The 27,871-nt window shown below is 42.3% G+C and overlaps 1 protein-coding gene across 2 annotated transcripts; it reads right to left on the reverse strand.

Moving 5' to 3' along the window:
- Positions 1-449: 449 nt before the first annotated feature.
- Positions 450-27,871, reverse strand: LOC133000493 (paxillin-like). Of its 2 annotated transcripts, none has more exons than XM_061070439.1 (11): positions 27,758-27,871; positions 12,184-12,365; positions 11,974-12,059; positions 11,592-11,728; positions 11,258-11,450; positions 10,995-11,142; positions 5,289-5,447; positions 4,878-5,051; positions 3,560-3,641; positions 3,297-3,445; positions 450-2,963 (listed from the first exon to the last, which is right to left on the reverse strand). In XM_061070439.1, the coding sequence occupies exons 1-11, from the start codon at positions 27,768-27,770 to the stop codon at positions 2,697-2,699; spliced, it is 1,590 nt and encodes a 529-aa protein (XP_060926422.1). In that variant the 5' UTR covers positions 27,771-27,871; the 3' UTR covers positions 450-2,696. The 2 variants fall into 2 exon arrangements, with proteins under 2 accessions (XP_060926422.1, XP_060926421.1); XM_061070438.1 differs by having other exon boundaries at positions 11,258-11,453.

The following is a 27,871-nucleotide window of genomic DNA, read 5'->3' on the forward strand; positions in this document are numbered from 1 at the left end:
GTATTAATATCAATAAATAACCACAAGGTAATAAGAATAAAATTGAATATGATTGTCTGATTTATGTTTTGTTAAAACAAATCTAAGAAAACACTTTAAATCTCAAGACTACTGCCTAATAGTCGTGTAATTGCCATTTGATGGCAATTGCTCATACTATACTGTAAGCCTAAATAAGTAAACTTATTATTTTGAACAAAGGTTGAATGTTATTTCACAAGTTTCAAAAAGTGCCCCCAATTTTTTTCAAATGCCTCTGGATTTCAGTCAAGGGGGGCAAAATATGTAAATGTACTACCCTGTTCAGTTCTAATGACAAGGTTTGCTACAATCTTGTAAGGTATGAACAAATTTATCCGATTTCTTTCATTCTGTGAAAACCTCGAGTGACAAATCTGATGTAAACTGTTTGTGCACAAAGCAAAATTCACACTTCTTGGACAGAACAATGGCAGAAATAAAGTATTTATTTCATTTGCAAAAGTTATATGAATCGGTCAGTAACCAGGACCCACCCACACAAAGAGCCTCAACAATTTGTGGCTCATGAGAAAATTAAAATGGTAAAAGCACTAAAAGGTCACATGAATGTCTCCATGTACAAAGAAGAGTTCACTTAATCTCATTGACAGTAAAATTTTTAAATTTTTTATTCATTGACATAAGCAAAAACTATAAGGCAATATACTGTAAGAAGATAAACATACACGTGGTGATTCCGGTTTCATTTTCTTAGGCATACACAGTTTTTAAATGAAGGTGCAAACGTCTTTCCAACAGCCCCTGCTACCTGTGAATCTCAGTCTGCTACATGTTGACTTACCACAGAGGATCTTCTCCATGGTTTGTCTATTACAGTGTAAAGTGAGTTAAGATGCACCACAGCAGGTGAAGCCTCTCCCAGAGTTCAGCCCAAGAAAAGAGTCCGACCACAGGAGAGAGAACTCCAGTGTGTAAGACCTTATTGCATCGACACATTTGGCACAAGAACACAAACATCTTCTTAACATAAAATCAATCTGAATGTAGATAATGTGTAATAACTCCTTACTCACCTAGTGATCAAAATTAAAGACAAGGAATATTCTCAAAAAAGCAACACATCTCATATATGGCAAAAAAAAAAAGAGCTGCAAGCTAAATAAAGATGAAATTAGTCATTACATGAATTTTGCTAACTCGGCCCAGGCTTGGTGTCGTATTCTGATTCCTGACCAGCTAACACACAAAATCCAGTTTCCATCAGTGAGCGGAGCAATGGGCTCAGCAGGATCATAACTCACGACTCAAAATAAAAACACTGAGGGCTGCGTTTTCTTGGAAGTGGGACGCACCGGAATCGAACTGGTGTATGTGTGTGTGTGTCTGTGTGTGAGGAGGGTACACATCTTGTTACCCTTCTCACCAATAGAGCCAGCTCTTTGCATATCAGCCTGAACCTGAACAGCTCAAAAATACATATATTTTCTAATAATCAGAGTGAGACAAAACACAGTTCAGTCACATCTAACACACTGTATATAAATTTTGATTCTGATTGTAACAGCAACTGGCAGCTAGTGCTGATTAAATTCCACAAAATATAAAGTAGCATGCTTGTAAGCTAAATGCACAACCAATTTTGAAATCATTAAACATCCTTGATATTAATAAAGAGTAGCATAGGGTAAATATCGAGGGGAAAAAGTTAAACTGAAGTTTTTTTTCTGAGAAGAGCAAATTTATAGTATGGTGTTATTCTTATGGACCTACCTTTTGTCAGCACTAGCTGTAAAGGACTAATTTCATTTCACAATATTAATGTAAATGACAACACGTTCTTTGCTGTAGTAAACACAACAAAGATCAGTGTGATTGACTGATTTCACTTCCATATGTGAAACAATGCAGTTACAAAAGCACACGTGTGTATGTACTGAAACTGAAAACACAGCTGGGTTTTTTTTCATAGTAAAACAGTAGAAAAATAAGAAATAACATCCTGATGAGACCAATTTGTAAAATGCACCTTTAGGATAGTTTCATCAAAAGATCTGTGGTTGGAGTGTGCAAAGAGTTTGGACTGGTATTTGAAAGAAGTGAGGACTGAGTTTTCTGTGTGTGTATGTTCTGTACATTTGGAGTGTTTACATGGTTATTTTAAAATGGCACATCAACAGGTTCCAAAGGTAGAAAAATACATCTTTCTCATAGATTATTAACACTTATTGGCCAAGCACTGGGTATTCAACACTCAACATACGTTAAATCTGATGAAGTCAACTCTCCGTGGTCCATGCAGTCAAGCAGCCATCTCATACCTGCATATTGTAAAACCACCATATCGTGCAAGGTCTTGCCCTGCGATGGGGGAATAAAACCATTTACAAATCACAGCTCTGAGGAAGTCTCACGGCTTATCTCGTATGTATATATATGTACCCACACACACACACACTCACAGGGAAATAAGCACATTTGCATTGCTGCACACAGGAATAAACCTAAATAAAAATCTCTTTGGGCTCTCTTAAAAATGTTTTAGCAAAAGTGTGAAATGCCAAACCTGAGAGGTTGGACAGTCAGGAAACTCCCCACAGTGTTGAGTTGATGTTACCTACCCTCTGTCTTAAAAAACCACTTCACCGACCCGAGGGCAAACAAATCCACATGTACAGTCAAACGCGAGCACAGACGCTCACACACAGACCCACAGTCTAACTGAAGAGTTTAATAAAGCAGCCGTGGCAGTAGGGCTTGTCGTTCTGCTCCTTGAAGGTGCCTTTGTTGAGCTGCTTGAGGCAGAAAGCGCACACAAAGTGCTCGGGGTGGAACTTCTTGCCCATGGCGGTGATGCAGCGGCCGGTGATGGGCTTCTGGCAGCCGGAGCACAGAGAGCCGCGGCGCTCGTGGTAGTGCGCCTCGCAGTACGGCTGGCCGTCGTGGTCGAAGAAGCTGCCATTTATGAAAGGCGTGAAGCACTCCTGCAGATCGAAGAGGTAGAATTCATGATGATGGGTTGAAAGAGGTTAAATTCATCACAGAAGAGATTAGAGTATTTTTATTTATCACATGCACAAAAATACAAGGTCAAACATGCGATGTAATGCTTACGTGTAGTCGTACCAAATAGATTAAAAAATACAGTTTATAGGTAAATAAGAATAAAAAAAAGAAATTATGGATCACTAGAGCAAGGAAATATAAGTATATGCAAAAACATAGTTACTTCCAAAGAAAGAACGCATACAATTAGGTTTCTAGGATAATACAGTTTAAAGATAGCTGTGTGTGAATGTATAAGTCAAGTGACTCACCCTGCAGACGAAGCATTCAGGGTGCCAGAGAGAGTTGAGTGCTGAGATGTAGTTCTCCAGGATGGCACGGGCACAGCCGCCACATTTAGGGGCAAACATGTCAAAGTAGTCCTTTCTGCAGAAGGCTTTTCCATCCTTCTCATGGAAACCTAGAGGGCAGCAAACAAACACTGTCAGCAACTTAGAACGATGCAAATTCAACTCTGCTTTTAGGCCACACAAACAGACAGGTATTGTGCCATTAACTGATGGGAAGCTGATACCTTCTGGTCCAAAAAAGGCTCCACACTGGGCACAGAAAAAGTGCTCTGGATGCCAGGTCTTGTCCAAAGCAGTCACGACTTTCTGTGGAGCAAAGGAAAAGCAAACGATCACACTTTTGCCTTAAGGTGTCATCTATAAATACAACTTCTGATGCTACTCCAACGTAAACAAAGGCAGCATGGTGAGAGGTGCTGGGATGATATGACAGTGAGCTCATGTTTTCCAGACTGATTGCATCTCTCTGCAGCTTCAGCTGGAAACACACTCACACTGTCCATTTAACACAACATTTGAAAATACCCACAACAACCAAATCTCTGCTGCAGGGTATGAATTACTCAATGTAAAGCCGAAACATTTGATTTAACAATGATTCTTGACTCTGCCACCAGGGGGTGCAATGTTAAAAAAAGGGTGTTATACTGAAGTAGTAACAGATTTAGAGGAACTACATAAAAACCCTACAGGCACATCTAGGCATCACCAAACCTAATCACAAACAATGACAACTGAGAAATCCTTTGTCTACGATGTGGTAAATTTTTGCATATAGCTTTGCCCTAAATATATATTTTTAGATAGTTTTTAAAAAGATTCAGATTTCAGTGGTTTACTTAGAACATTAAAACATGACAATGTTTCCAGCACCGTAACAAAAGCACAGAGATGTAGAAATATGAGAGAAGAAAAAGAAGAAGTGAGAGTTAAGCTGAGTGTGAGCCTGAGTGTGTGTGAGAGAGACTAACACTGATGAACCTGGAGGCCTTGGCAGTGACATATGTTGGCTTTTCCCCAGGCTTAAGTCCACTATCTACTATCTAATATCTACTTCCCTTCCACCATCTCTAGTACTGTGTATGTGTGCATATGTGTGTGCGGGTGCATGTGTGTGTGCGCTTGCATTTGTGTGTGAATGTGTGAATAGGTGCAACGGCTGTAAACACCCTGGTGGGAGTGTGTCACTATGAAGATATGACTGAGCACTGACAATTGAGGGATGAGAGAAGTAAGCAGTGACATTGACTTATGTGTTAGACTTACTGCATTCGTACCACAAGTACAAGTCACTTTCCCTTTACCGCCTCCACTGTGTGAGTGTGTGAGTGTACGTGTGTTTGTGTGTGTGCATCTGTGTCACAGCTTGTGTTGACTGTCGGCTGAGAAAGAGCCGCATTTATCATATGTAGTAGTTATTCCACTTCCACTCGCCTCAATCCATTAGGTCATGAATACATAAATATTATTATCCACCCACATGTACCGTATGTATTTACATACATATATATGTGAGAGTGTGTGAATGCATTTATTACTAACATCCAGTATGGGTCTGTTACAGTAGTGGCATCTCGGTGAGAACAGGTTGTGGTAGTCTGTCTCACAGTAAGGCTGCCCGTCTCGCTCAAAGAAGTTTCTGGAGCCGATCTCGTCCTGGCAGTGTGTGCACACAAAGTGCTCAGGGTGCCATGTCCTGCCCATGGCTGTCACCACCTGGTATGGGGAGACAGAGCATTAAAATTAAATGAGCTGTTGGGGGCAAGGCCTTGCTGAGCGTAGAAAAATCACTGCAGCCTTTCATGCAAGAAGCAAAGGACCAGCACAGCAGCAAATGTAATAATAATAATAACAATAACATGTCTAAAAATATTCATGTTCTCATTCAGAACATATACTAACTGTAGTCTTGTTTCAATCTGAATGACTTGTTTGATTCAGTATTATCATCACCTGTCCAACAATGGGTTTCTTGCAGGCTCCACAGACGCCCTTAGCCACAGTCTGGACTCCGAGTCTATTGAGGTCTGACTGCAGGCTTCCCAGCATGTTGTCCAGCTTGTTGGCTGGTTTGGGTGGCGCAGTGGGAGACGTCTTTCCCTGGGACTGGATCTGACAACAGAATTACTCATAATTAATGGCACTACAATCAATAATTCTACAAAGGAGCTTGTGATATTCAGTCTAAGGTCTACACAGCAACACAAACAGACTTGCTTTCACTTATAAATCATATAGAAAAATAATATTTACCGGTATGGCACTTAAACTAAATATAATACCAAGGCTAATGGATAAGTATATTTTGATAAACATATTCCATAGTCGATGTTTGCAGTGTCTGATGTTGCATGTGAATGTGCATCTAGGTGCATTTGGCTTCTGTGATGAAAGCAAACAGACCTTCTCGGATGGTTTGGTCATTCGAGCTTCATGATTCCTACATTCCACTAAGAGAGAAAATAGCATCTCTGTTTATGTATTCTCTCTCTCTCACAAACACACACACACACACACACACACACACACACACACACACACACACACGCTCGCACTCACGACTTACCCTTGAGAAAATACATATGCATTTATATTATGCAGCTCATGTCAATCCACCTCTCCACAAGTCTAAAACTACTTCTAAAAGACTTGAGGTTACATGGTATTCAACAAGGACACACTGGTGTCTAACCTAGTGGGACCTGTTGACGGAAGCCCAGTGGGAGATGCTATAATTGTGATGGTAACTGTGCTGTCATGTGGCAGATTAGGTTTCAGTTGCACCGCAAGCTACCCATTCCTGCTCATGGCAGGACAGTTAGTGTAACAGGAACATGGGGAGGTTACACTTTAAGCTCTTAAACTCTCCACTCCACTCTGAACACATGGCTCCTGGCGCCATCAGATGTTAGAATTAGAAAAGGGAGCTCAGTCTCAATGGCCTGAATGTCAGCACCTCTCATGTGGACTGACTGGACTTCAGACACAGCTTTATAGAGGGTATCTACTGCAATGTGGCAGGAGCAGACACAAGATGACATTGACAAAGTCGAATTGTCCAGACAATGTTTGTAGTTCACACTTATACTGAGGTTATACAACTACTTGGATTTGAACTGAATAAATAAACAATCTGTAAACAGAGAGTCAAACTGTTCTGTTTACATGGCTTGTGTTGGTGTGGCGCGTCTGATAGCGAAACAGACAGTGAGTGAGAGAAAATGGAAAGAGAGTAATGGTCAGAGAAGAGGAGAGGAGAGGGACAGATGAAGAGATGACCCATGCCTGCATTGGTGGGAAGAATGGGTCGTAGTCGGTCTGACACCCCACTGATACAAAGACCTTGGGAGGCGGAGGTGGCGTGACAGGCTTGGGAGGGGGGCTAGGTGAGGGAGGGGGCTGGACAGGGGGAGGTGTGGGTTCCCTAGGGGGAGGAGTTGGCTCTTTGAGGGGTGGAGGGGTGGGTTCTCGAGGAGGAGGAGGGGTGGGTTCTCGAGGAGGAGGAGGGGTTGGAGGGGGAGGAGGTAGCGGTGGAGGAGTCTGCTTGACAGGGGGTGGCTTTTTGGGTGCTGGGGGTGATTGCGGAGGGGGCAGGACTTTTCTCTGTGGGGCAGATGGTTCAGGAGGGATGAGGATCTGGGGGAAGAAGGAAAAAGAAAAAGAAAACGGCAAAGAGAGGAGAGCAAACAGATAAGAGACAGAGTCAGGGTGACGAAAAGAAATGGCGATCCAAAAAAAAAAATCGGCACAATGAACTTAGATAAGAAATAGATACAATTTTGGGGAGGAAACCAAATAACTTTAATATTGGCTAGTTAAATCAATAATTACAGGCCAAAATCATGTGAAAAAAATTAAGGGACATACAAGACCCAACTCTTTGTTAACATTATCCATGAAAGCACAGACTATTTCTGCTGTGCTCCTCATGTCTACCTTATTCACAGCTGGCCGGACCCCATCTTCACGTGTTCGCTGTGGGTTGGACATGACAATGACTCCCTCCGCCAGCCAGTCATCTGGCTGTTGTTTTCGCCGGCGCTCCACTCGCCCTATCCCAAGTTTCCCCTGCAGCTCATCAATGAGTCGATCTTGCGAGTTGCTTTTGTTCACAATGATTGGTCCCATTTTACGCCGCAACAGTCCCTCCCTGAACATCGGATGCACATTGGAAATCTCTTTGGTGCGTCGGATAACTGACTTGAGCTGGAGAGTAGATAATAGGATGTGTGGGAAGCTCGGGTTGTACCATTCACAAGAATTTCCATGTTGAATTGCAATCACAAAACAGGACAGGCCCAGCACAGGATTCAAACAGTCAAGTGGCAAAATGCTCAAGCTCTGGCTTTGACAAAATGCTCTGCAGGTTTTGTCAGGTTTATAAAATTGTCTTGCTGAAGCACAGCCTTCCATTCAAGTCCATTCTCTACTATCAAGTCCACTTAAAACTAATCAAGAATCTGCAGCGTGGCATGCTGGATAGCTTATAGGGGGACAACACAAGTCAATCACAAAATGCTTTTACAAAAGGTCAGCACATGCCAAAGCAAGGCCAAAAAGTCAAAGAAGCATAGACGCATGTTCATAAACCAAATATGCATTGGCAAACAATTTCAATATCCGCTTTACTGTGCAGCCTGTATCATTGAGCTGAATTGACACAGTCAATGGTTACATCATTCGTTGTGTAAACATGATCGGTCAGGCCCAGTGACTGACACTGCAATTTCTACTGAAGCAAGTAGGGGAGTGTGAACACATCCTTTCAGCAAAACCTTCAGCATCAGAAACAAATAGTCTCCAAAGAGACTTCTCCTTCAAGCCATTTTGTAATTGCTATGCAATGACACCACATGCATCAAGCCACAGAGATAAGAGGAATTTCTCTCATCAAAACGTTTTGTACTAATGCACAGCTCCTGGGTATTTGTACGAGCTGCTCTCCCAAAATAAGCTTGTTTCAGCAACTAGAGGTACCCTCTTCTAGAACAGCCTTCTGAAACAGCCATCCTGCCATTATTGTCAGAGACAATTAATATCTTGCGTCACATGGTCAAATAGAGGCAACATGGGGCCCTAAAGCCTCTCTAGCTTTATGCAAGCAGCTTATTTTGGAAGAGTAGGGTCGAGCCGATCCTCCTACTTGGCCAGAGGCAGATAGCCTCTCCACAGCAGAGGGCTGTTGTGAGGGCAGGTCCAACGCTGCATCTGGTGTCCCGGGGCAGGTGGAGGGGGTGACACACTCGTCCATCCAGCTGGACTCAGTCAAGGGTGTGAGGGTTCCCTCTCGACTCAGATCTGGGTAAAGCCCATCTTCTTCCTCCCATGATCCGTCTTCGTGTCCAGGCATAAAGGAGGAAAGTGGCTGGTTCTCACCCAATTCGGGGTAGTCAGAGGTTAGGAGTTTGTCTAAAGCATCATCCAATAAAGACTCATGGCATGGCCATGTTAAATACATACCCTCACCCGCATGTTTTGCTGTGGTTGGGGGAGACAGACTATTTGATGGTACTGCAGCATGTGAAATAGGTGAAGTTCTAGGATTACTGGTCCCTGGAAGAGTGTATGTTTTTCTAATGTTTAACACAGGACTCTGAGGAACTGGACTCGAAAGTCTTGGCAATATTGATGGAGAAGCCTTCTTTTGAATAGTTTCAGGACTAAAACTCTTGGTTACAGATGGTGAGCTGGCGATATTAGGGATTGTCACAGGACTTGAAACTCTCTGAACTGACACTGGACTTGCACTCTTGGGAGCCGTTTCGGGACTAGCACTCTTTGTGAGAGTTATTGAACTAGAGAGATTTGGGACTGTCACAGGACTTGCACTTTTTGGTACTGGACTTGAAAGTCTTGGGACTGTGACTGGACTCACAGTCTTAGGCACTACTTCTCTACTTGTTAGGACTGGACTTTGATTCTTAGAACCTGCTTCTGAACCGTGACTAATGGAAATTGGAGTTGGACTCTTTGAAGACTGACTTAGATTGGAGCATTTAAGATCAGGTGGACTAGGACTCTCGGCTCTAAGAGTGGGGCTAGAATTAGACACAGTAACAGGACTAGGGCTTTTGGAAACTACCACTGGACTGGAGCTCAGGGCAGCAGGAGCTGGACTAGAACTTCCACCAACAGTAACAGGACTCTTTCCAGCTAGACTTGAGACTTTACTAGTAATGACCCTAGAGGTTGACATCTGCATAAAGCTTTCTACTTCACTACTGGAGACACTGAGGTTCTCCACATGAGAGCGTTCAGGGGTCACACTCACACCATCACCTTTCTGTTGGATCTGGGAGTACTTGGATGATGCAGTTACTACAGTGGAACCAGCTGAAGTGGTATGGGCTGAACTGCCATCTTCATCTATATGGAGTTCCAGTGGAAGAGGTGTACAGGTGGGAGTAGTGTAACTAGAAAGTATAAGAGTATCCAGTGAATCAGCATTAGGATATATAGATTGGGTGGTTTCTGTTTGGACAACTGGGGAAACAGCTACAAGTGAGGGGTCTAGTGCCTCCTGATTTATAGACAACTGAGACCCGGACTGAAGTGAATGCAATGATGTAATGATTGCAATGTACAAACAGAGACAAGACATACACAGTGATGGAGAAAAGAGAAAGAGACCAAGAAAAATACATTGAGAATGGAGGGAATGATCAATAAAAGGGAAGAGATAAAGTGGTTTCTCATTTGTTTTTCTGAAATACAACAAAAATATAAAAATATTTATATTATAAAATATTTATATTATACGTTTTTATTGTTTCCCTCAGACATGCAGTGCCACAATCCCAAACAATCTAACATACTACTAGGGGTTTGAATCAACACAATATCAAAACAACCAACCACTGTCATTAAATAATATACATATTATTTACTGCAATTTGTTGATTGGGTATTATGAACATCCCCAATAAGGTTATGTTTTCACCCCTGTCCACTTTTTTGTTTTTTTGTAAGCAAGATTAAACAAAAGCTACTGAACTGGTTTCAAAGAAATTTGGTGGACGGATGCGGTATAGGTAAAAAAAGAACACTAACATTCAAAGAGGGTGTTTTTTTTAAAAATGTTCACTGATTTCCCAAGGAATAATAGAAAATCTTGATCAGGGAAAAATCTGGCAGATTTAGGGAACTGATATCTATGAGTGTGTGGACTTTGGTGCAGCTTGATTGAATTTAAAGGGAAGGTTGACTTTGGCAGAGGTATGAGCCCTACTGAGTCCCATTCTAGTTGGAAATTTGATGGCTACACTGCAAAGATGCTGGTTTTGCGTCCTCCATTATTGAACTAAACAACCACTTTAGTTTTGCCAACACAGCAAAAGTTTATATTTGTAAGATAAATCTGTGTAAACTGCTGGTGAAAGTACAGAAGGTGTGAAAGAGAGAAAATCTTGTCTCAGAAAACTATAATTTCTGTTATCAGCAACCAACTCAACCTCACAAAATACGGGATACAATGTATTTGATCCAATTCTTTTCTACAAAAATAAAAATGAGAGTTGAATATGAAACCCTTAAACATGTGCAGAATACTGTAGTCCTAAACAGAATTGCCAACACACATTTCCAAAAATAAACACACTCCGTCAAGTGTGCAAACTGCAGAGGACCAATCTCATCCACCCACATGCGAAGCTTACTCACATTGCTTTGGACTTTGAAGTCAGACAGGGAGGCCATGAGCTCATCCAGCTCTCGTGTGGCAGAGGAAGCAGACATTCTGGCTTGTTGCTGTGCTGGTGTTTCCTCTTGCCCATCTGTTTGTTCCTCTGACAACACCAAAGGAGTGGGACTAAAGGAAATTAAGTATGAGCCAAAAATATATTTAAAAAACTCAAGCGAAACATACCTAGACAAAAATCATAACATCAAAATGTATTGGCATAATTAATCAGCTTGTCTCTTACGTGGGTGATGGCACAGAGCTTTCTAGCTCATCTAGAAGACTCTCCACACTTGGTCGTACGTCCTCTATTCCCCGAGCCGTCGCACCACGCTTGGGCTTCTCCAAATCATGTGGTCCCGCCTTGCCAGCAGGTGAAACTCCATTCTCGTGGATGTGGTGGATGATACTGCTGGCAGGCAGTGGTGGGGCCGCTTCTTCTATTACAGGACAATAAAAGATTCATGAATCTCTCCATATATCAATTGCACAAGACATTCCTTTGCAGTACCATAGATACAGAGATTCCAAATCTGAGTTGAACTTTTTACAAATTGTTAATTCATCTCTGTGTTTACCTTCTGTGGGAAAGGCAGGGGTACTTTGCTGGACAGCATTGAGCTCCAACAGGAGACGATCAAGCTCAGACAGGTTGCTGCCCAAAGTTGAGTTCATGGCAACAGATGACTCACTACTCTTCTGCTTATTAGGGAAACTGTACAGGGCAGAAAGAATAATAATAATTATCATCAAAACAGCTCTAGACTGAGACTGTAACTATATTTATAAATTGGCATTATTTGGACAGTTTCGGTTTACCATCGAGTCCAAAGTCAAAATCAAAAAGATACCTGGTCAACTCAAGTTTTCACTGTTTCACATAGTTAAATAGAAAATATGTTATATATATTCCCAGTTATAATTGGCAAAATGGGGGGTAAAAGTAATTGTGAAGCCTACCTGTATACGTGCTCCTCCTCACCAGTGAGTTGGGTTGGACTGCTGCTTTCTCCAGACCAGGGACTTCTCTGAGCCGAGCTGAAGGACTGAGCAGAGTGTGCAGAGGAGCATTCATAAATTTACTTTCAAAAGTGATTGTTGACTTATTAGGTCAACAAACATTCACATTATGCCCAGGACACATACAGTATATGTACAGTGTGCGTTTACCTCCGTTTCATCCAGTCCGTTCAGGGCTTGCTCAGAGGTAGTGGATGGGACTTGTTGTGGAGAGCAGATGTCTTGCTGGGTCTGACCCCCAACAGGGATGGAGTAGGTGGGATCGTCAGACAGGAAGAGTGGACGCTTGGAAATGTGGGATGTCGTGGACTCAAGGTCCGCCAACAAAGCATCTAAGGAAAACACAAGATTGATCTTGTTTTAAGATTATGTCACGCACAAACAGAGAAGGGTAATATGATGCTACTGTAATACAAACTTGAAAGGTTTTAATTAAAATATAATTTATATTGAGGTAGCTGGATACTATCTATTATTTCTACTTGTATCAGACCATTGTGAAGAAAGTTAACATTATTGGGCAGAGTGTACATGACAATATAAGATTTACAGGATTTTAGCATGAATGTATTTTATTCAATGAAATGGCTGAACAGACATTTTCCTCTGGTTATTTGATATTGAACTGCAGAAAATGTATAATATCACAAATTAAAAAACATTTTAAAATGAAATGAGGTAATAAATTCCAGGTCAAATGTAAACAGATGTAAAATTGATTAGTCATTGTATGTTTAGGATCAAACACTGCAAAACATCCGCAGTTTGGTTTCAACACAAGACAAATAATTGCAGCTTTCTCAATCGCACAAATCCCCATGTGAACTGACATCAGGGGAGCTGGAGTTGTATAAGGTGAATCATGCAGACGGTCTTGGCCACTCCTTCAGTTACTCATTGACCCTTGTCTGCCTACATGTCTTAAAGCCAAGAATGGCCGTCAGGTCTGGAACCAGGAATCCAAGCTCATATTTACCATATACACGTCAACAGCTACCTTCTCTGTGTGGACAGGTTATTTGGTATTTAGAGAACGGCCATGCCAAGAACACAACTACTGATTTAGCAGTCATAACCAGTAGGTAGAAGGATACATAACATTATAGGAGATTTAATGAAGCGCACAGACTGTATTACTGAATACCTGGGCTTATTTTAGCATGCTCACCCACCACAGCAGGGTTTAGTTTCTCTTGTAGAATTTCACCTAAAAAATAAATCCCTAACTTTACTCACAAACAGGATCTAATGGAATGAATAGAGGATTTAGGTTTAACTGCTACATAAACATAATTATCCATTTACTACAAGAGTACAGGCTATTAAAGACATTGGGAAACTTGTCCAAGCCAAATAAACCATAGTTAGATTCATGGCACCATATCAATCATGTTATATTATTCTTCATTGCTGGAAAGCCTACATAACATTTTCCAAACAGTTCATATTTTGCCATATCATAAAATGTTCAAGTTGTGTTCAACAGTAAGTATTTTACTCAACCTCCATCCTAAAATAAATCACAAGGTCAAGAAAGACTAAACTAAAGGTAAAATAACACGACGATGAGACGTACCTTTGAAAAAGACACCCAGGGAAATGAAGAGGAGGTAACACAAAGAAGAAAAGAAGAAGTAGAAGTGGAGACAGAGAGCAACCCAAACAGACTGTCTGCCAGGAAGGAACTGCCTTTCTTAACTCTACCATCAACATTGGAGAACGAGAGATGGGGGGTGCTACTGAGCACAGACAGGAGGGTGAGGGTAGAGAGGGCAGGATGGGGTTAAAATGAATAGCGGTGGGGGGTTAGGTTCACCCCCACCCCCCAAACTCCCTCACTGCTATGCCAAGTCCAACCAAGCTCAAGTTAAGAGACACTACTCACGTAAATGACGACCCTGAGGACGGTGCTGTCCAACTCTCACAGTGGAGTACACACTGTTGTGAAATGAGCAAAGTTGAGAGCAAGCGGAGCTCTTATCAACAGAGGCCTGCCCAGCTGAGGGAGTGGTACCACAAAAGGTATACTAAAGTATAATCCGCCCCTTCTTCACATCGTCAGCACTAAGTGTGATTAAGTCACTCATGACTCACGCTTACTTTTAACACATCGTAATGTTAGATGTGACGTCTTTAAGAACAAGGATCAGATTTGTAAAATATGATCTTCAACATTCATCCGCAGGATACTTTTGCACATTTTAACCTGAGAACGACTGCTAGGTACACCACAGTATTATCAGCAGTGTCCCCCAGACAGAGAGGAGACAAGGCAGCAGCAGAGCCAGATCAATACCAGATGCACTTGGACCAGCCTGGCCTTTGCATGGTGATCATGGTTATCATGGCTAACATGCTATTTGACTGGGTTTCACGGCAGAGACTCGAACACAGAGGCCTGGGCACATTCCACAGAGTTTCATTATGGATACAGCACAGCCCAGTGTTTACACTACTGCAGGAAGATCTGTCTCTGTATCCACTGATGGCAGCAAAAAACTGCCCCAGATATATGGAGGCAGAAACAACACATCAATCAGTCTTAATACTCCATACCAAGTATGGTGAGTGATAAAAGCTACAATTTAAAGACGTCTCAAACCAACAGAAAGGCCAGCCGGTGCACCCAAGGCTGCAGCACCTGAGCTCTTCTTCTGGTTCAGATGAAGAGGTAAGATTGTCAATCTTTTGTAGTTTCCTGTGTGTAAAAATTCCTTTTTACAACATTTCCCACAATGCAGTTGATTTTACTGTAACACATTATTGTTCGACAGTCGACCAGTTTCCTTGTATTTGATCTTATCTCTGTGATGTCACATTAAGACATACAAACTAAAAAAATAAGATGTTGGTCCAGATGGTTTTAACAAGAGATGTTAATCAACTTAGCGCTGGAGCTGAACTGGCCTTAACCCTGGTTATTAAGAATCTGCTGATCTGAAATAGAGTTACTTCTCAAGCACGAGCCTCCAGGCTACATAAAACAAATATTCTGTTTGGACCAGGCTCATTGCAGATCTGTGCACCTACTTTAATAAATCATAAAGCCGGTTATTTGAAAACCCCAGCTCATTTAGCTCAACAAAATACTCAGAGCATGTTCCTATAATTTAGAGGATATTGGTTGATTATGAAATATAACTGTAGCAGCTTCAAGGCTGTCTTTGTTTGCTCAACACTGCATACAAGGCATGCTCTGACCCATCCACAAACTACAATAACACACAGAGGTGTGTCAGGTTCCTCTGCCAAGGGAACATACCACGACACACAGACCCCAGTGCAGAGCACACACTCATTCCCCAGTGACCAAAAATGGAACTACAGTAAAATGAAGACCTCATTAGACATCCGAGCGCTTTAAATTGAGCCTCCTCAATCCATCTTATCCTTTGTAATGAGGGGCGTCTTAGAGACTGTTCAATATTTACCTCTGTCGATGTGGTTATGTTTTCATTGCCATTTGTCTTTTAGCAGGATTATGCAAAGACTACCGTACAGATTTTATTGAAACTTGGTGACAGGGTGGGATATGGGCCGAGGAAGAACCCATTCACTTTTGAGATGGATTCTATTGAGGAGGGTTAGGGTTAGGATTTTTTTTATTACTTTCCTTAACATTGCAAGATGTGGATGAAGGTGTTTTTTTTTATTTTTGTGAATTTCAAAGTAATGCAGAGATCTTTGACAAAAATCAGGCACCTGTGCTAATATCAATGCAAAGGTGAAATTTGGTGCTGATCTGGATCGTGATCAAATTATGTAATCAAACTGATTTCTGTACATTAATTTGTTTCACCTTTATTAGAGAATGAATATAAGTGTGCGTTTAATGTGAACAGCCTGCATACATTTTCTGTATCTCAACTTAATACATGCATGTGCAATGTGGTGATGAAGTGGCCAATCTGCCTTGGTGGAGGTATGCTCTCTCCTAGTGCCCTTGTAGTCGAGTATACATTTTCAGTAAGAGCATGAAAGGGAGCTACCTTTAAGTCATTTCATATGGGATAAAACCCTGCAAGATCAAAGTTTCTGTGAAGCTGGCAGTTGTGAGAGGGTGACAGATCTCCTCCTGCTTACCTAAAATAGTCCACACCTCCACCTAGCCTGCCGACATTAATTAAAGACAGACAACCGTCTTCACTTGCACCTAATGAACACAGGAAGATGGCGTTGGCCTCAATGTCCACAACGCTAAATATGACATGGTGACACAGCTGGGCTGAAACAATGAGGAATGGCGGTGTGAGTGTCGAGAGAGAGAGAGAGAGCACGAGTAAAACTGGGAAGAGTGTGTGCGTGGTGCGAAGCAGGCAGATCCTCAGAGGCTACAAATGTGGGTTGACGCAGATTAAGGAGACTCCCTTCCTCCCAGATGAATGGTGTGCATTTTAATTACATGAACGCTGCTCCGCATGGGGCTCATTACAGGAAAGTCAGAGGAAGAGAGAGAGAGGGGGGGCACTGAGAATATTTGGGTGGCAGAAGGAAGGATGAATTAAAAAACAGGAAATTTACTATGGAAAGTAAACCATTTGAAAAGTCATTTATGATGACAGTGTGGACAGATGTTGGATCAGCACTTAAATTACAACCGTTGACAGTCAAAAGCAACATAAAATATATATTAGATCTAATTAGACAAAGCAATCCTGGTGCACCACTTTCACTCAGGGGTTTGATCAATATAAATCCAGGACATCAACAGAGGCAAGCCTCCATTATCCTTGACAGGACATCCTGCCTGCTTCACACTGCTCCTACTACTGCTGACCACTGCACAGAGAGAGAATGAATCAATGCTGTCGACTACTCAACACATCTATATTTTATTTAGCCCTGGTAGTTCACGTCAGGAGAAAGGTGCTTGAATAACCTGCAGGGGGTGATGTCGAGTTGTGTGTGAGAGCCTGCTTCACTTCTGTATTGGGTATTTTGACTTCCTCAGGGCTGATACTCAGAACGGTCTTTATCTGAGAGGCTCACACCCACATACATTCACTGAGATATGAGCTGACACCAAACTAAAAGGATGAACATCAGCAGTTAACCGGCAAGATTCAGTCTCTGCTCCAGTGTTCTTCTCTGTACGCCCCAAATCTGCATCTCCCTTCTCTCATTCTTCTCATTTCTTCCCTTTTGCCTTTGATGTGTTGCAAGTTGCAGGGTTGGCTGATATGAATTCCTAACATGTCACCGCTCGTCTTCCTAATGCAAGAGAAAGAGCGGGAGACGCACAGAAATGTGAGGTGCGCAGCAGCTGAGCGAGACAGAAATGGAGGAACTGAAGGCAAGATAGGACAGATGAAAGAAAACAAGATGTCAGCTCTTAGACAAAGACATTTTGTATATCATCTGTTCGGAGTGAAACAGTGTTTCAGTTGCGATTTAAAAATTAAAATAACGACTAAAACACTAACAATAAGGGACAATCCATAGTTCCGTTAGTTAGACATACAAGAACACATGGACGTGAAGTGACAGTCTTTCATGTTCTGTTGGGAGGGAGTTGGCCTTTCAACGAGACTCAAGCTGACAGACCATCACATAAATGACAAATCCCTCTCTCTCCCTTCACAGAAAGAAAAAAAAACAGGGCAAGATGGGTGCACATGCACTTATGCTTTACTTCCCTCTGGGCTTGTGTTAGACAGCAGAAGGCCTGTGCCTGTATTCATTTGCAGTGCTTCAGCAGGCACACACTTCTCAAAAACTAAATTAAATCACACTAGAAACATATGCAAACAAAGGTACAACAGTTTGACAACAGCACAGCATGCAGGTGCCTCCTAGCAAGGCTGCCTACACATACCAGAGAGAGACGAGGTATGTAGGCCCACTATAAATACCTCTCACCCTGACACCGACCTACGTGAGTGGATGCACAGAAGATGATGGATGGCCATGGCGGTCATAGTCACAGCAGGACATTTGCAGACCACCCAACCAGCCCGTGCTCTATATTACATCAAATTTACACCAGTCTTCATAAACCTTTACACTGTTTAAGGAAGTGCTCGCTTAGAGTTTCCTTAAGATCAATGTGCAGCTACAGATGCTGTTAAAAGGAAATGGCACCACAGCCTGCATTAAGTTATAGTGTATGAGCTGCTTACACAGCAGTTTGCACTGTAGAATAAGAAGCAAGAGCCTAAACTTAGCATATGAACTGGAGGGGGGAAAACAGCTAACATGTGTAGGGGTATGCTTCATACTTAGAAATGTATTTCCTCCCATGCCTTTGTAATAAACTTGTTTGTATTTGAGGTTAAGACTAACGAGAATGCAGCTGAAAGAAAAGAAATGCAAAGAAACGGAAAAAAACGCAGTTAATGTTTGACACGTCATCTCAGTACATTTCTAACCAGAAAGTAACACCCTTTGACCAGCTGCCTAGTCTCATTTCCTAGTAATGACTTGTTGTTTGTCAAAGATGTATAAGAGTGCTGCAGTCTAGATGAGTCAAAGTGCAGTTGAGATAACTCCCTTTAGTTTAGAAGGTTGAATCAATACCTCTCCAATAAGGGCCTTAAAACAAGAGGCATGATGGAGATTTCAGAGAATTATCTGCATCTCTCCTGAGTCCAGTCGCATCTTTATGTTAAAACAAAATTTCTGAAGCAGAATGTTACAACATAATGACATACAAGTAGAAACTAAAGATTTTCATCTCAACAAGGAGGCAATCGATGCCCACTTCCCACAATGTGATAACAGACTCCTCGTGTTTGCAAAGAGTAAAATACTTATAAATTAATAAATTAATAATATGAATAGTGGTACATATAAATTACCAAAAAAAACGGTCTAATCTTGAATACTTGTCATCTTAGAAAGTCAATCAAATGGTGATTGTGCTGTGAAACAGACTCAAACGTATTTAGGAGACTGATATCTATGGGTGTGTGTAATTTGGTGTGGCTTGACTGACACTGGAGCTATAAACTCTAATGGGTTAGGGTTAGGGTAACTCAACCACTTGTGATGATAAACATGCACTTTTCTCTCTCCAGTCTGCTTTAATCACACTGATTGCTTTAGCTTGATGCTTCTTCTGCTACATTTTTCTGGCTTATGAGTTTGGTTTGGACTGATTTTCAAACCTTGCCAAAAAATCTATTTCCCAAAAGGGCAAGAAATATCTACTGACCAGAATAATTTAATTGATGAAATCATTGATTAAATGATATTTGAAAGTATGAATGATGTATCAACCTCTACAAATGGCTTTAAAAACTGAAGGGAAAAAATTGAGACAAAGGAACACTATTGAAAGACTGTCCCCGACTTCCTCTTTCTGATTCCCCACACTGAAGAGGAAATACAGAGGTAGTTTGTGGGCGAAAACAGCTTTCCTGTGGTTTATATTTTGTCCCCTGTGGTTATTTTAGTACAAGCAACAGTGGAAACTGCACTTAAAAAAGTTCTTAGGCGGTGCCGAGGGTGTAACTTTTGTAAAAGGTACTATAGACAATGATGAGATTGAGGGTTTCGTTGAATGGCAGACATAAGCATCTGCATTGGTATTTGTCAATGATACTGTCCAAGGCGTAATGCATACAGACAAGAAGAGACATATTAACTCTGCTGCGTATATCACATGATTTTGTTTACAGCACCCCTTTTCACCAGGAGATATTTGTTTTCTTTTAGTTTTTTCCGTTTTTGCGTCTGTCGCGTGTTAACACATCCACTTCTGCTGGATTTCTAAGGACTTTCTACTAGGAGGTCAGGCAGATAACGTCTGTAGCAACTGCTGAGCATCTCACTCGGATATTTGCGTTCAGTTCACACATGAACCTCCGCCAGAGAAAATACACAGAATCTGCGGAGTTCAGTGCATGTCCGAAAGCAGCTCAGCTGTGAACATCACGATAATGATATCCTCTCAGTGACAATCGTAACATGCTGATGTTAACATTTCTGGGTTAACAATCTCGTTGACTAAGATCTTGAGATTTGCTTGAAGGATGTGAAGTCATGAATTATTCTCGATTTTTGAGCTAATTTGCTATGCTTGCTAAGATCATCGTCAGCCCCAGTAAGTGTCAGAAGATAGATATCCGGGAGAGACCGATGGATGGAATGACATTTTTCCCTTTCTCCATAATCACTTATATCTGGTTCTGTCTTTTTCTGGGTTGAAGTAGGTCACAGTTCCAGAAACAGGCTGCTCTTTGTCCCCCTGCAGCAGGACGAGGGCAGAGGGAAGAGGGTGGAAAGGAAGGGATAGTGAGGTCTTCAAAACAGGCAAAATAAGTCCACTGGAAAACATCAGCTCTATCTGAATGCCAGAGCCTGAGTTTGTGTGTGTGTGCATTTGTAAAGTCTTATTAAGCCTACACCCTCGTAAACCTGTGGAGTAGTAATCCTGACCCGGCATCACTGATGCTGCCATTAACCCGAGCGGGGTCTCGATCGGACCAACTGAATGATCCTCTTTAACAGGCCAGAACCTGATTAGAAATCCAGCTCAAACATAATCTGACACACACACACACACACACACACACACACACACACACACGCACACGCACACGCACACACAGCTCGCTTTCACTCACATGGGCATACATCCCACCCCCCACCCCATTCATCAAAGGCCTTCATTGTGATGGCTTTATATCCCAAATAGGGCAGGAGCAGCAGTGTGCTGTGAGTATTTAAACCTGTGCCAAGGCCAGAGGAAACCTGCTTGGCAAAAACCCATTTGCTAATAAAACAGCGACATGTCATCAGAGCCTGCTACCTCATTAAGAAGCCAATTAGAGTAAAGCCTGAAATACCACGCAGGTACATTTCAAAGGCCATGTGACAATTAAAGAGCTGACTAAATTATTAAAACACAAAAATACTACTTTTGCAGCAGTTTCCTTTTGAATGGTTGTGGGCTATGAGACTGAATCTTCACATCTCGAATAGAAGTCATTTCATATTCAGTTAACGATACACTCAAACCTTTTTTCTAACGTGTATAGGAGCCACGTCTAGATGTAAGATGCAACAGCAGATGTCTCCTATCGGGTGTGCCGCCAGCAAAGGCATTTGACTAATTCTATGGTTCTCATCCGTGGACTCTCCAACCAGGAGATAAGCAGTGTTTGAGTCTTTTGAAGTGGCCTCTATGCGGCATAATTTGAAATTTATCTCGACTGGCCAGAGTTCTTCTCCTGTTATCTCCATTTGTTCTGTGTTAAGTGCACTATCCTCAATATCTGTTTGAGTTGCTGTCAAGTTGTTTTCCTGGCAGCTGTGGCTCCCGAGGGTAGAGAGGGTCGTCCAGAAGGTCGGTGGTTTGATCTCCAGCACCTCCAGTCTGCATTCTAAAGTGTCCTTGGCCAAGATACTAATCTCTAAATTGCCCTTGACTGTGGTGTGTGTAAATAAAGAAAGCGCTATGAATAGAAGAGGATGAATGTGTGAGTGAATTACAACTTGGGACTGTAAAGCACTTTGATTGGTCAATAAGACTGGGAAAATGCTTTATGAATATAGTCAGTTTACCGTTCCCGTCGTATAATGATAATACATATCATGATATTGCACAGCCCTCTGGTGGGATCATTATAGTTTGTGCTACAATTTGGCAATTAGTGAGGTATCTTTTTACTGTATGCAAAGCTGCTGTTTTCCTGTTAGAGCTCACATGAGAGGGGATCAGCAGCATCATATCAACTGAGCTGTCAGTCACTGTCAGGCTCGGTGAGGGGAGCTCAATTCATCAAAGCAAAGCATGGTGGTGAAAGTCTTATTTGAGCTTTAGGTATACACTTATATACCAAAGACATCATACAAAATGTGTTATGAGGACACCTTACTTTGACCTCCTTTCATTGACAACATGGTACATCACACTAATGAGCTGCCGTGGTTGCCTAGAAACAAATAAGAAAACAGTGAAAACACCAAGTGCAGAATTCATGATTTAAAAAGATCCAGAGCAAACCAGTTCCCTCTGCTCACATTAAGGAAGTCAAAAAAAATAGGACAGGATGAGACATGTCCACAAGTCATGCGTGACCAACATAGTGTCTGTGACCTACACTAGACTGTTCTGATGTTATGAAACATGTGTCTAGCTGAATGAGAAGCCACCATATAAAGAGAGCTCATTGAACTCAGCTGAAAAACAGAAGGACAGAGAACATAACTGATTCATGCACTGACTGTACTGTGCGACTGGTCTGCAGCTCAAACTACACAGATCCACACTCAAGCCAGTGTTGATTTTCTGTTTGGCTTGAAGGCCAATTTCCACTCACACCCTGGTTACAAAAAAAAACTATAGCCGCTGTTCGGATATCGACCCTGCAGGCGGTTGTTGTGGTGCGCTGGACCCATGAGGGATGACATGACGGTTGGCTGAGTGTAGAGCTGTCGCTGCTTAGTCAGCTTCCCCTTAAGAGCTGCCTGTCCACACTAGCAGGCTGCAATCGGGAATGTGTTTTAAAGGGTCTGCACCACAGTCTATGGTCTGCACCCAAGTGTGTGTACTATACGTTTCAAAGCGAAGCAGCATTTTCATTTAAAAATCAACTAGATGGACGGGAGTAGATACAGCCGAGTGAGCCAATTGTCTCAAGCCTTCAGACGCGACATTGATTCTGTGTGTGATTTATGTGCATGTGTCGGGCACAAGAGACTTATTCAGTGTAGGCATGCCACTCATTGCATTACGTTGTGGGTCACTGGAGATGTAAATTCACAACAACAATTTACCAGGGTTTTTTTCTTTGTTGCATAAATGAAAATAAAGCAAACTGGAGGGGCTTTTGGACATCACAAACTTCCAAGTTGAAACTGCCTGGTCTTCTTGTCATTAGATGCAAGTCAGCAGGTGGAGCTCACACTCATAATGCATAAAACCCTCTGTTGTTAGAACCTTCCTGTGGGATGAATGCTCAGTTCTTTAAAAAAATCCACAGCCTCATATTGTATTTCAGGCTTTCTGTTCAAGTCCTAGGGCAGGTTCACTCTCAAAATCCTTTGAACCATTTTGCTACGTTATCCAGGTTGAATATCATGTTCACTCTAAATGGCGTGCAACGCGCTTCGGGGTATGTGTTATTTCATTTGGTGAGTGTGTCAGAGGTCTCGCCCAATCAGCAGCAATGTGGATATAAATCACAATGACAAGAACGTTCATTTCAAGGGAACTAATGTCAAGTACTGTGCATGAAGTTGGTGATACTGTTAGTACTACCATAATGAAATTACAGTGGCACTGGCAAGAAAATGTATGAAATAAACCAGTTCATAAATTTTTTTTCTATTCAAACAGAAAGACTAATACCCACCCACCCACCCCAATTGAAAAACACACCCACATCAGACGCACACTAGTCTACAAACCCCTCAATGTCATGTAAAGGGAGATACAACCCGGGGAGGTGAAGACGACACAACATATATGTCATAAGCCATTTTTAGACATGACCTGCAAGAGTTTGCCTTCCACACATGCACAACAATGAAGGAGGTTCTTTGCATAGACGCATTCACAACAGCAACAAATTCTCCGCATAATTCAGACGAGGTGAAAACGCCTGAAAATCAGATTGTGATTCTTAAAAAGGCTAATGCATTTCGTTAAGTCACATAAAAGTAAGAACTGAATAAATGTATTGTGTTGTCTCTTTAAACTGTGTCTTATTGGAGTGATATACACTTGGGTATATTTGACATCTGTCACAGTCTTAAACATGACTTGACAAATGTTCACATGAGAGAAGCCGGATTTTTCTGGTGTATAAACAATAAACCAAACTAAATTTAGACTAGTTAGTGAACTGAATCTAGGCTACATCAGATCTCACTTGGAGTTAGTAAAAAACAATTTCGCCCACACCCATTCTGTAAGTGACATTTCCAACGCTGCAGCTGCTGCGCTGATAGGGCTCAGGGGATTCGCTTCACATCAAATGACGCCACTGAAGTGACAGTGAAGAAAATCAGCGAGAGAGAAAGAGGGCAGTTACTGTATTTGCAGACATGGAAAGGAAGGAGTGAAAGGTACTGCAGATCAAAGTCAGTCAAAGGAAGTTAAGTTTGGAGGCTATTTGACATTCATGTCTTGTTGGTGCAAGCCCAGAGCAGTGAAGCACGGAGCAACGCTTGGCAGCGCTGATAGCTGCAGAGGGGAGGTCAGTGCTAGTTTGCCTCTGAACATACCACAGCATCTAAACTTTGAATACTGCACAAATAAGAGGAGACACAAATAATATAGACCATTTTAGTATAATAAATCAAGGGACTATTGTGTTGACGTTACCCTTTCCAACACTGACTTTCATTACCAACAGAAGTGAAAACTGCCCAAAAATCTGCTTTGATCCGGATCTAACATGCTAATCTGCTCTCCTGCTAACTCAGCCAGCTTGAAGCTGTCAATAAATTGCAGCCTGCAGCTTCCTACGTGGTTCACCACAGGAATGGAGGGGAGTGGGAAGAGAGAGGGTGGGGCAGTGCAGTGTTTAAAGAGGATAAGTTTTGGCCGGGGCCCAATCCCTGCATGTGGGCCTGATCCATCTTGACGTCCTGCCTGAGAGCAGCGGTAGTCTGCTCCCACAGTCGATGCTGGAGGAAGCAGTAGGATAAAACAGACTGAATGCGTGTGTGTGTGTGTGTTTATATTATATTATATTATATAATATATATATATATATAATCTTCAAAGGGAAGCTGATTTAGGGAGAAAAGCGAACCTGATGTAATAGTGCAATGTGGGAATAGTTAAAACGGCTATTCAGTGTGGAGAAGGGGCAAAGTTGGTGGAAGGTTACTTTGTGCTTGTTTGTGCAGCGCTTGAGAGGAAGGACTCTCCTCGGCTAAAAATACATGTCGGTTTAGTTGTCCTCTCTGGTGTCTGAGGTGCATGGATCCCTGCTGTGTCTCACTTCAAATATTTGCGAGCTGCTTCTTTAGACCCTCTTCTTCTCTGTGCATTTAAACCATATCAAAACACCAACACTTCTAATTTTCATAAACATGTGGAGGGATGAAAAAAGAACACTCTGACTCCAACGTTGGACGTCGGAGTATTTATGTCTAGTGTGCAACATTTTGACAGTTCTGCTAAAACGACGACAGGATTTACAACCCTGTGACATTGTAATTACACTGGGTTGTGCAACACTCCTTTTTTGAGCAGCTACTTTAAGGAAAGCCCTTTACCCATGTAAGCTGAGAAGGTATCCATAAATATTGACTGGATATAAGGTGACCAATATTCTTGGTGCAGTCTCACACCCGGCACTAACATGTCACCCGGAGTGCTTGGTTTGGCCCAAGTTGGATACATGCAGGTGGTCTCCGGGACAACAAGGATAACACAGCCAGGGGTGGGAATGCAATGTGAACACACTTGTCTCTTCTATGATAGAAAGTCCATGTTTTGGATGGGATTTGCAAAGTGTTTATCACCTTTGACTTTATGAATGCATCCTGGTGTGTTTTTTAACATCCAGTGAGCCTGACCACTTCAATGCATTTCACTGGTGTACTTCTACACTTAACTTTACAGTTACCCGGGGTATGACTTGTAGCCTTGTAACCAAAACTATACAATCGGTGCATGTAAATAAATCCCCAAAACCTTGGATTGTGAAAGCACAGTGAAGATTTATCATTTTAACTATTTCCTTATGCTTTTAATTCAAATGCACACTTATATTACTGAACAGGGCCTGCATAGTTGCTTGTTTACATACATTTTCATTTTTATTGATTTGTGGAAGATCAATCCAGGTCTGACACAAACACTAACATACAGCAGGTGGAAGGCTGTTTGGGTCATACAAGGATTATTACTAAAATATTACGACTGTGATATCAAATTATTGAAAAAAGAGCAATCACTTCAACTGAGCCCCTGAGCAGCTCCTCCCTTTCACTACAACCTGATCTCAGGCATTACATGTTCCGCTGTTAATGATGAGACCTAATTCACTGAGTTGACCTCCTCCTCACAGGCAGGACAGCACTGCTCTCCTGGGTTCATCAGCCACAGTGTGGCTGTGTGTGCTTGTTTTTGTGCATCTTTATGAACCTTTTCCTGTATAAAACAGTGTCTGTGTCAGGACCAGTACACCGTATGGGGACCAAAACCCAGTCCTAATGGGACAAAACATCATTTCTGAAGTCCTAGTTAAGGTTAGGGATACTTTTAGGTAAGACTGTGCACCATGAATAGAATTCAAAGCGCGTTCCTAACAAAGAGAGCAGCACAAACTCGCCTGTGTGTGTGTTGGTATACTTTTATCATTTTGAGGACAATTTTGAGCGTAGACCCCACAAAATGAGCACATTCTGGCCGGTCGTCGCTTTCTGACCCACTTTCAAAAGGGCAGTTTGAATGTTAAGTATTGCTTTTAGGGTTAGAATCAGATTTAGGGTTAGGTTGGGTTTAAAATGCAACAATCTGACCGTGAGCTATGGGGTTAGGCAGGTTTAGACGTTAAGTTGGGATGGTTAGGGTGAGGGGCATCATGTCAGAGTGTCCTCAATGAAATAGAAGTAAAAATACTGTGTGTGTGCAGATGCAGCACTGTTGAGATCAGCTGAATTCAGGCTGAAAGTGAGACGCTTTCAAATGAGCACGTGTGTCCTCACCACACTGAGCTTAACTTCAGACAAACAGCCTCTCTCCTCTACCTTTCCCCACGAATATTGCCTCATCTGCAATATGGTATATGGTTAGATGTAAAACTGCATTTCCGTGTACTTGTGCTATGACAATAAAGTTGAATCCAATCTTAACTATCATCTTAGATGTTAAAGGGACAGTTCACCCCAAAATTAAAATGGACCATCTACCCAACACTAGGCCAATGGAGGGACCGATTCTTCAAACGTAAAAAAAAACATGGAATGCCTCCATACTGCTCCTGTGATGTCATCCAAGTGTCCGCTCCAGGAGGATATCAGAGGACATTTAGGCAAAAAACATGGAGTAAATGATGCAGTTTCCAGTCTAATATGAAGGCCGGGGCTTACGGACACATGGACTAAACACAGGAGCCGTAAGGAGGCATTTTCTGTTGCTTTTACACTTTAAGAGATGGTCAGCATTTACTGCAATTGTATTGGATTTGGCTGCAACTCTGTCTACCCCAGAAACTCCAAATGTGTTTTGTGGACTCGAACCCTTCACCCACCGCTCCCCCCGGCACAGTGCTGGGTGGATAGTGAGTGGATTTCCCTCTTCAGGTGAACCATCCCTTCAGGCGATGGAAACCTGACAACCAGCAGGAGGGGCCCAGCAGGTCAGTGATCACATGACTGCTCGTTTACAGCGAGGGGGAAAGTTAGAGGAGCCCTGCAAGCCTGGTTAACTGGTGGGGGGGGGGGCTATAACGAGGTGTGTGTAGCCACCGTAGCGCACACACACACACACAACACACACACACACACACACACACACACACACACACACACACACACACACACACACACACACACACACACACACACACACACACACACACACACACACACACACACACACACACACACACACACACACACACACACACACACACACACACACACACACACACACACACACACACACACACACACACACACACACACACACACAGAACAGTGAGTCCGTCGTCACCGACTTTCTGAAAACCTCCATTGAATTCGATGGTGTCCACGTCTGTGTCGCGCAGCAGCAAACAGGCTCTGAAGGTTCGGCGGGGGGGGGACGACGACTTACCCAGATCATCCATGTTGAGCCGGAAGTGGTTCCGCCGCTGCTCCGGACCGCTGCTCCTCCGTCGCACCGCAGCAGCTCTGTGAGGACCTCAGCGAAGTTTACAAGTTCCTGCTG

Source organism: Limanda limanda, chromosome 4 (assembly GCF_963576545.1).
Source record: "Limanda limanda chromosome 4, fLimLim1.1, whole genome shotgun sequence".
NCBI lineage: Eukaryota > Metazoa > Chordata > Actinopteri > Pleuronectiformes > Pleuronectidae > Limanda > Limanda limanda.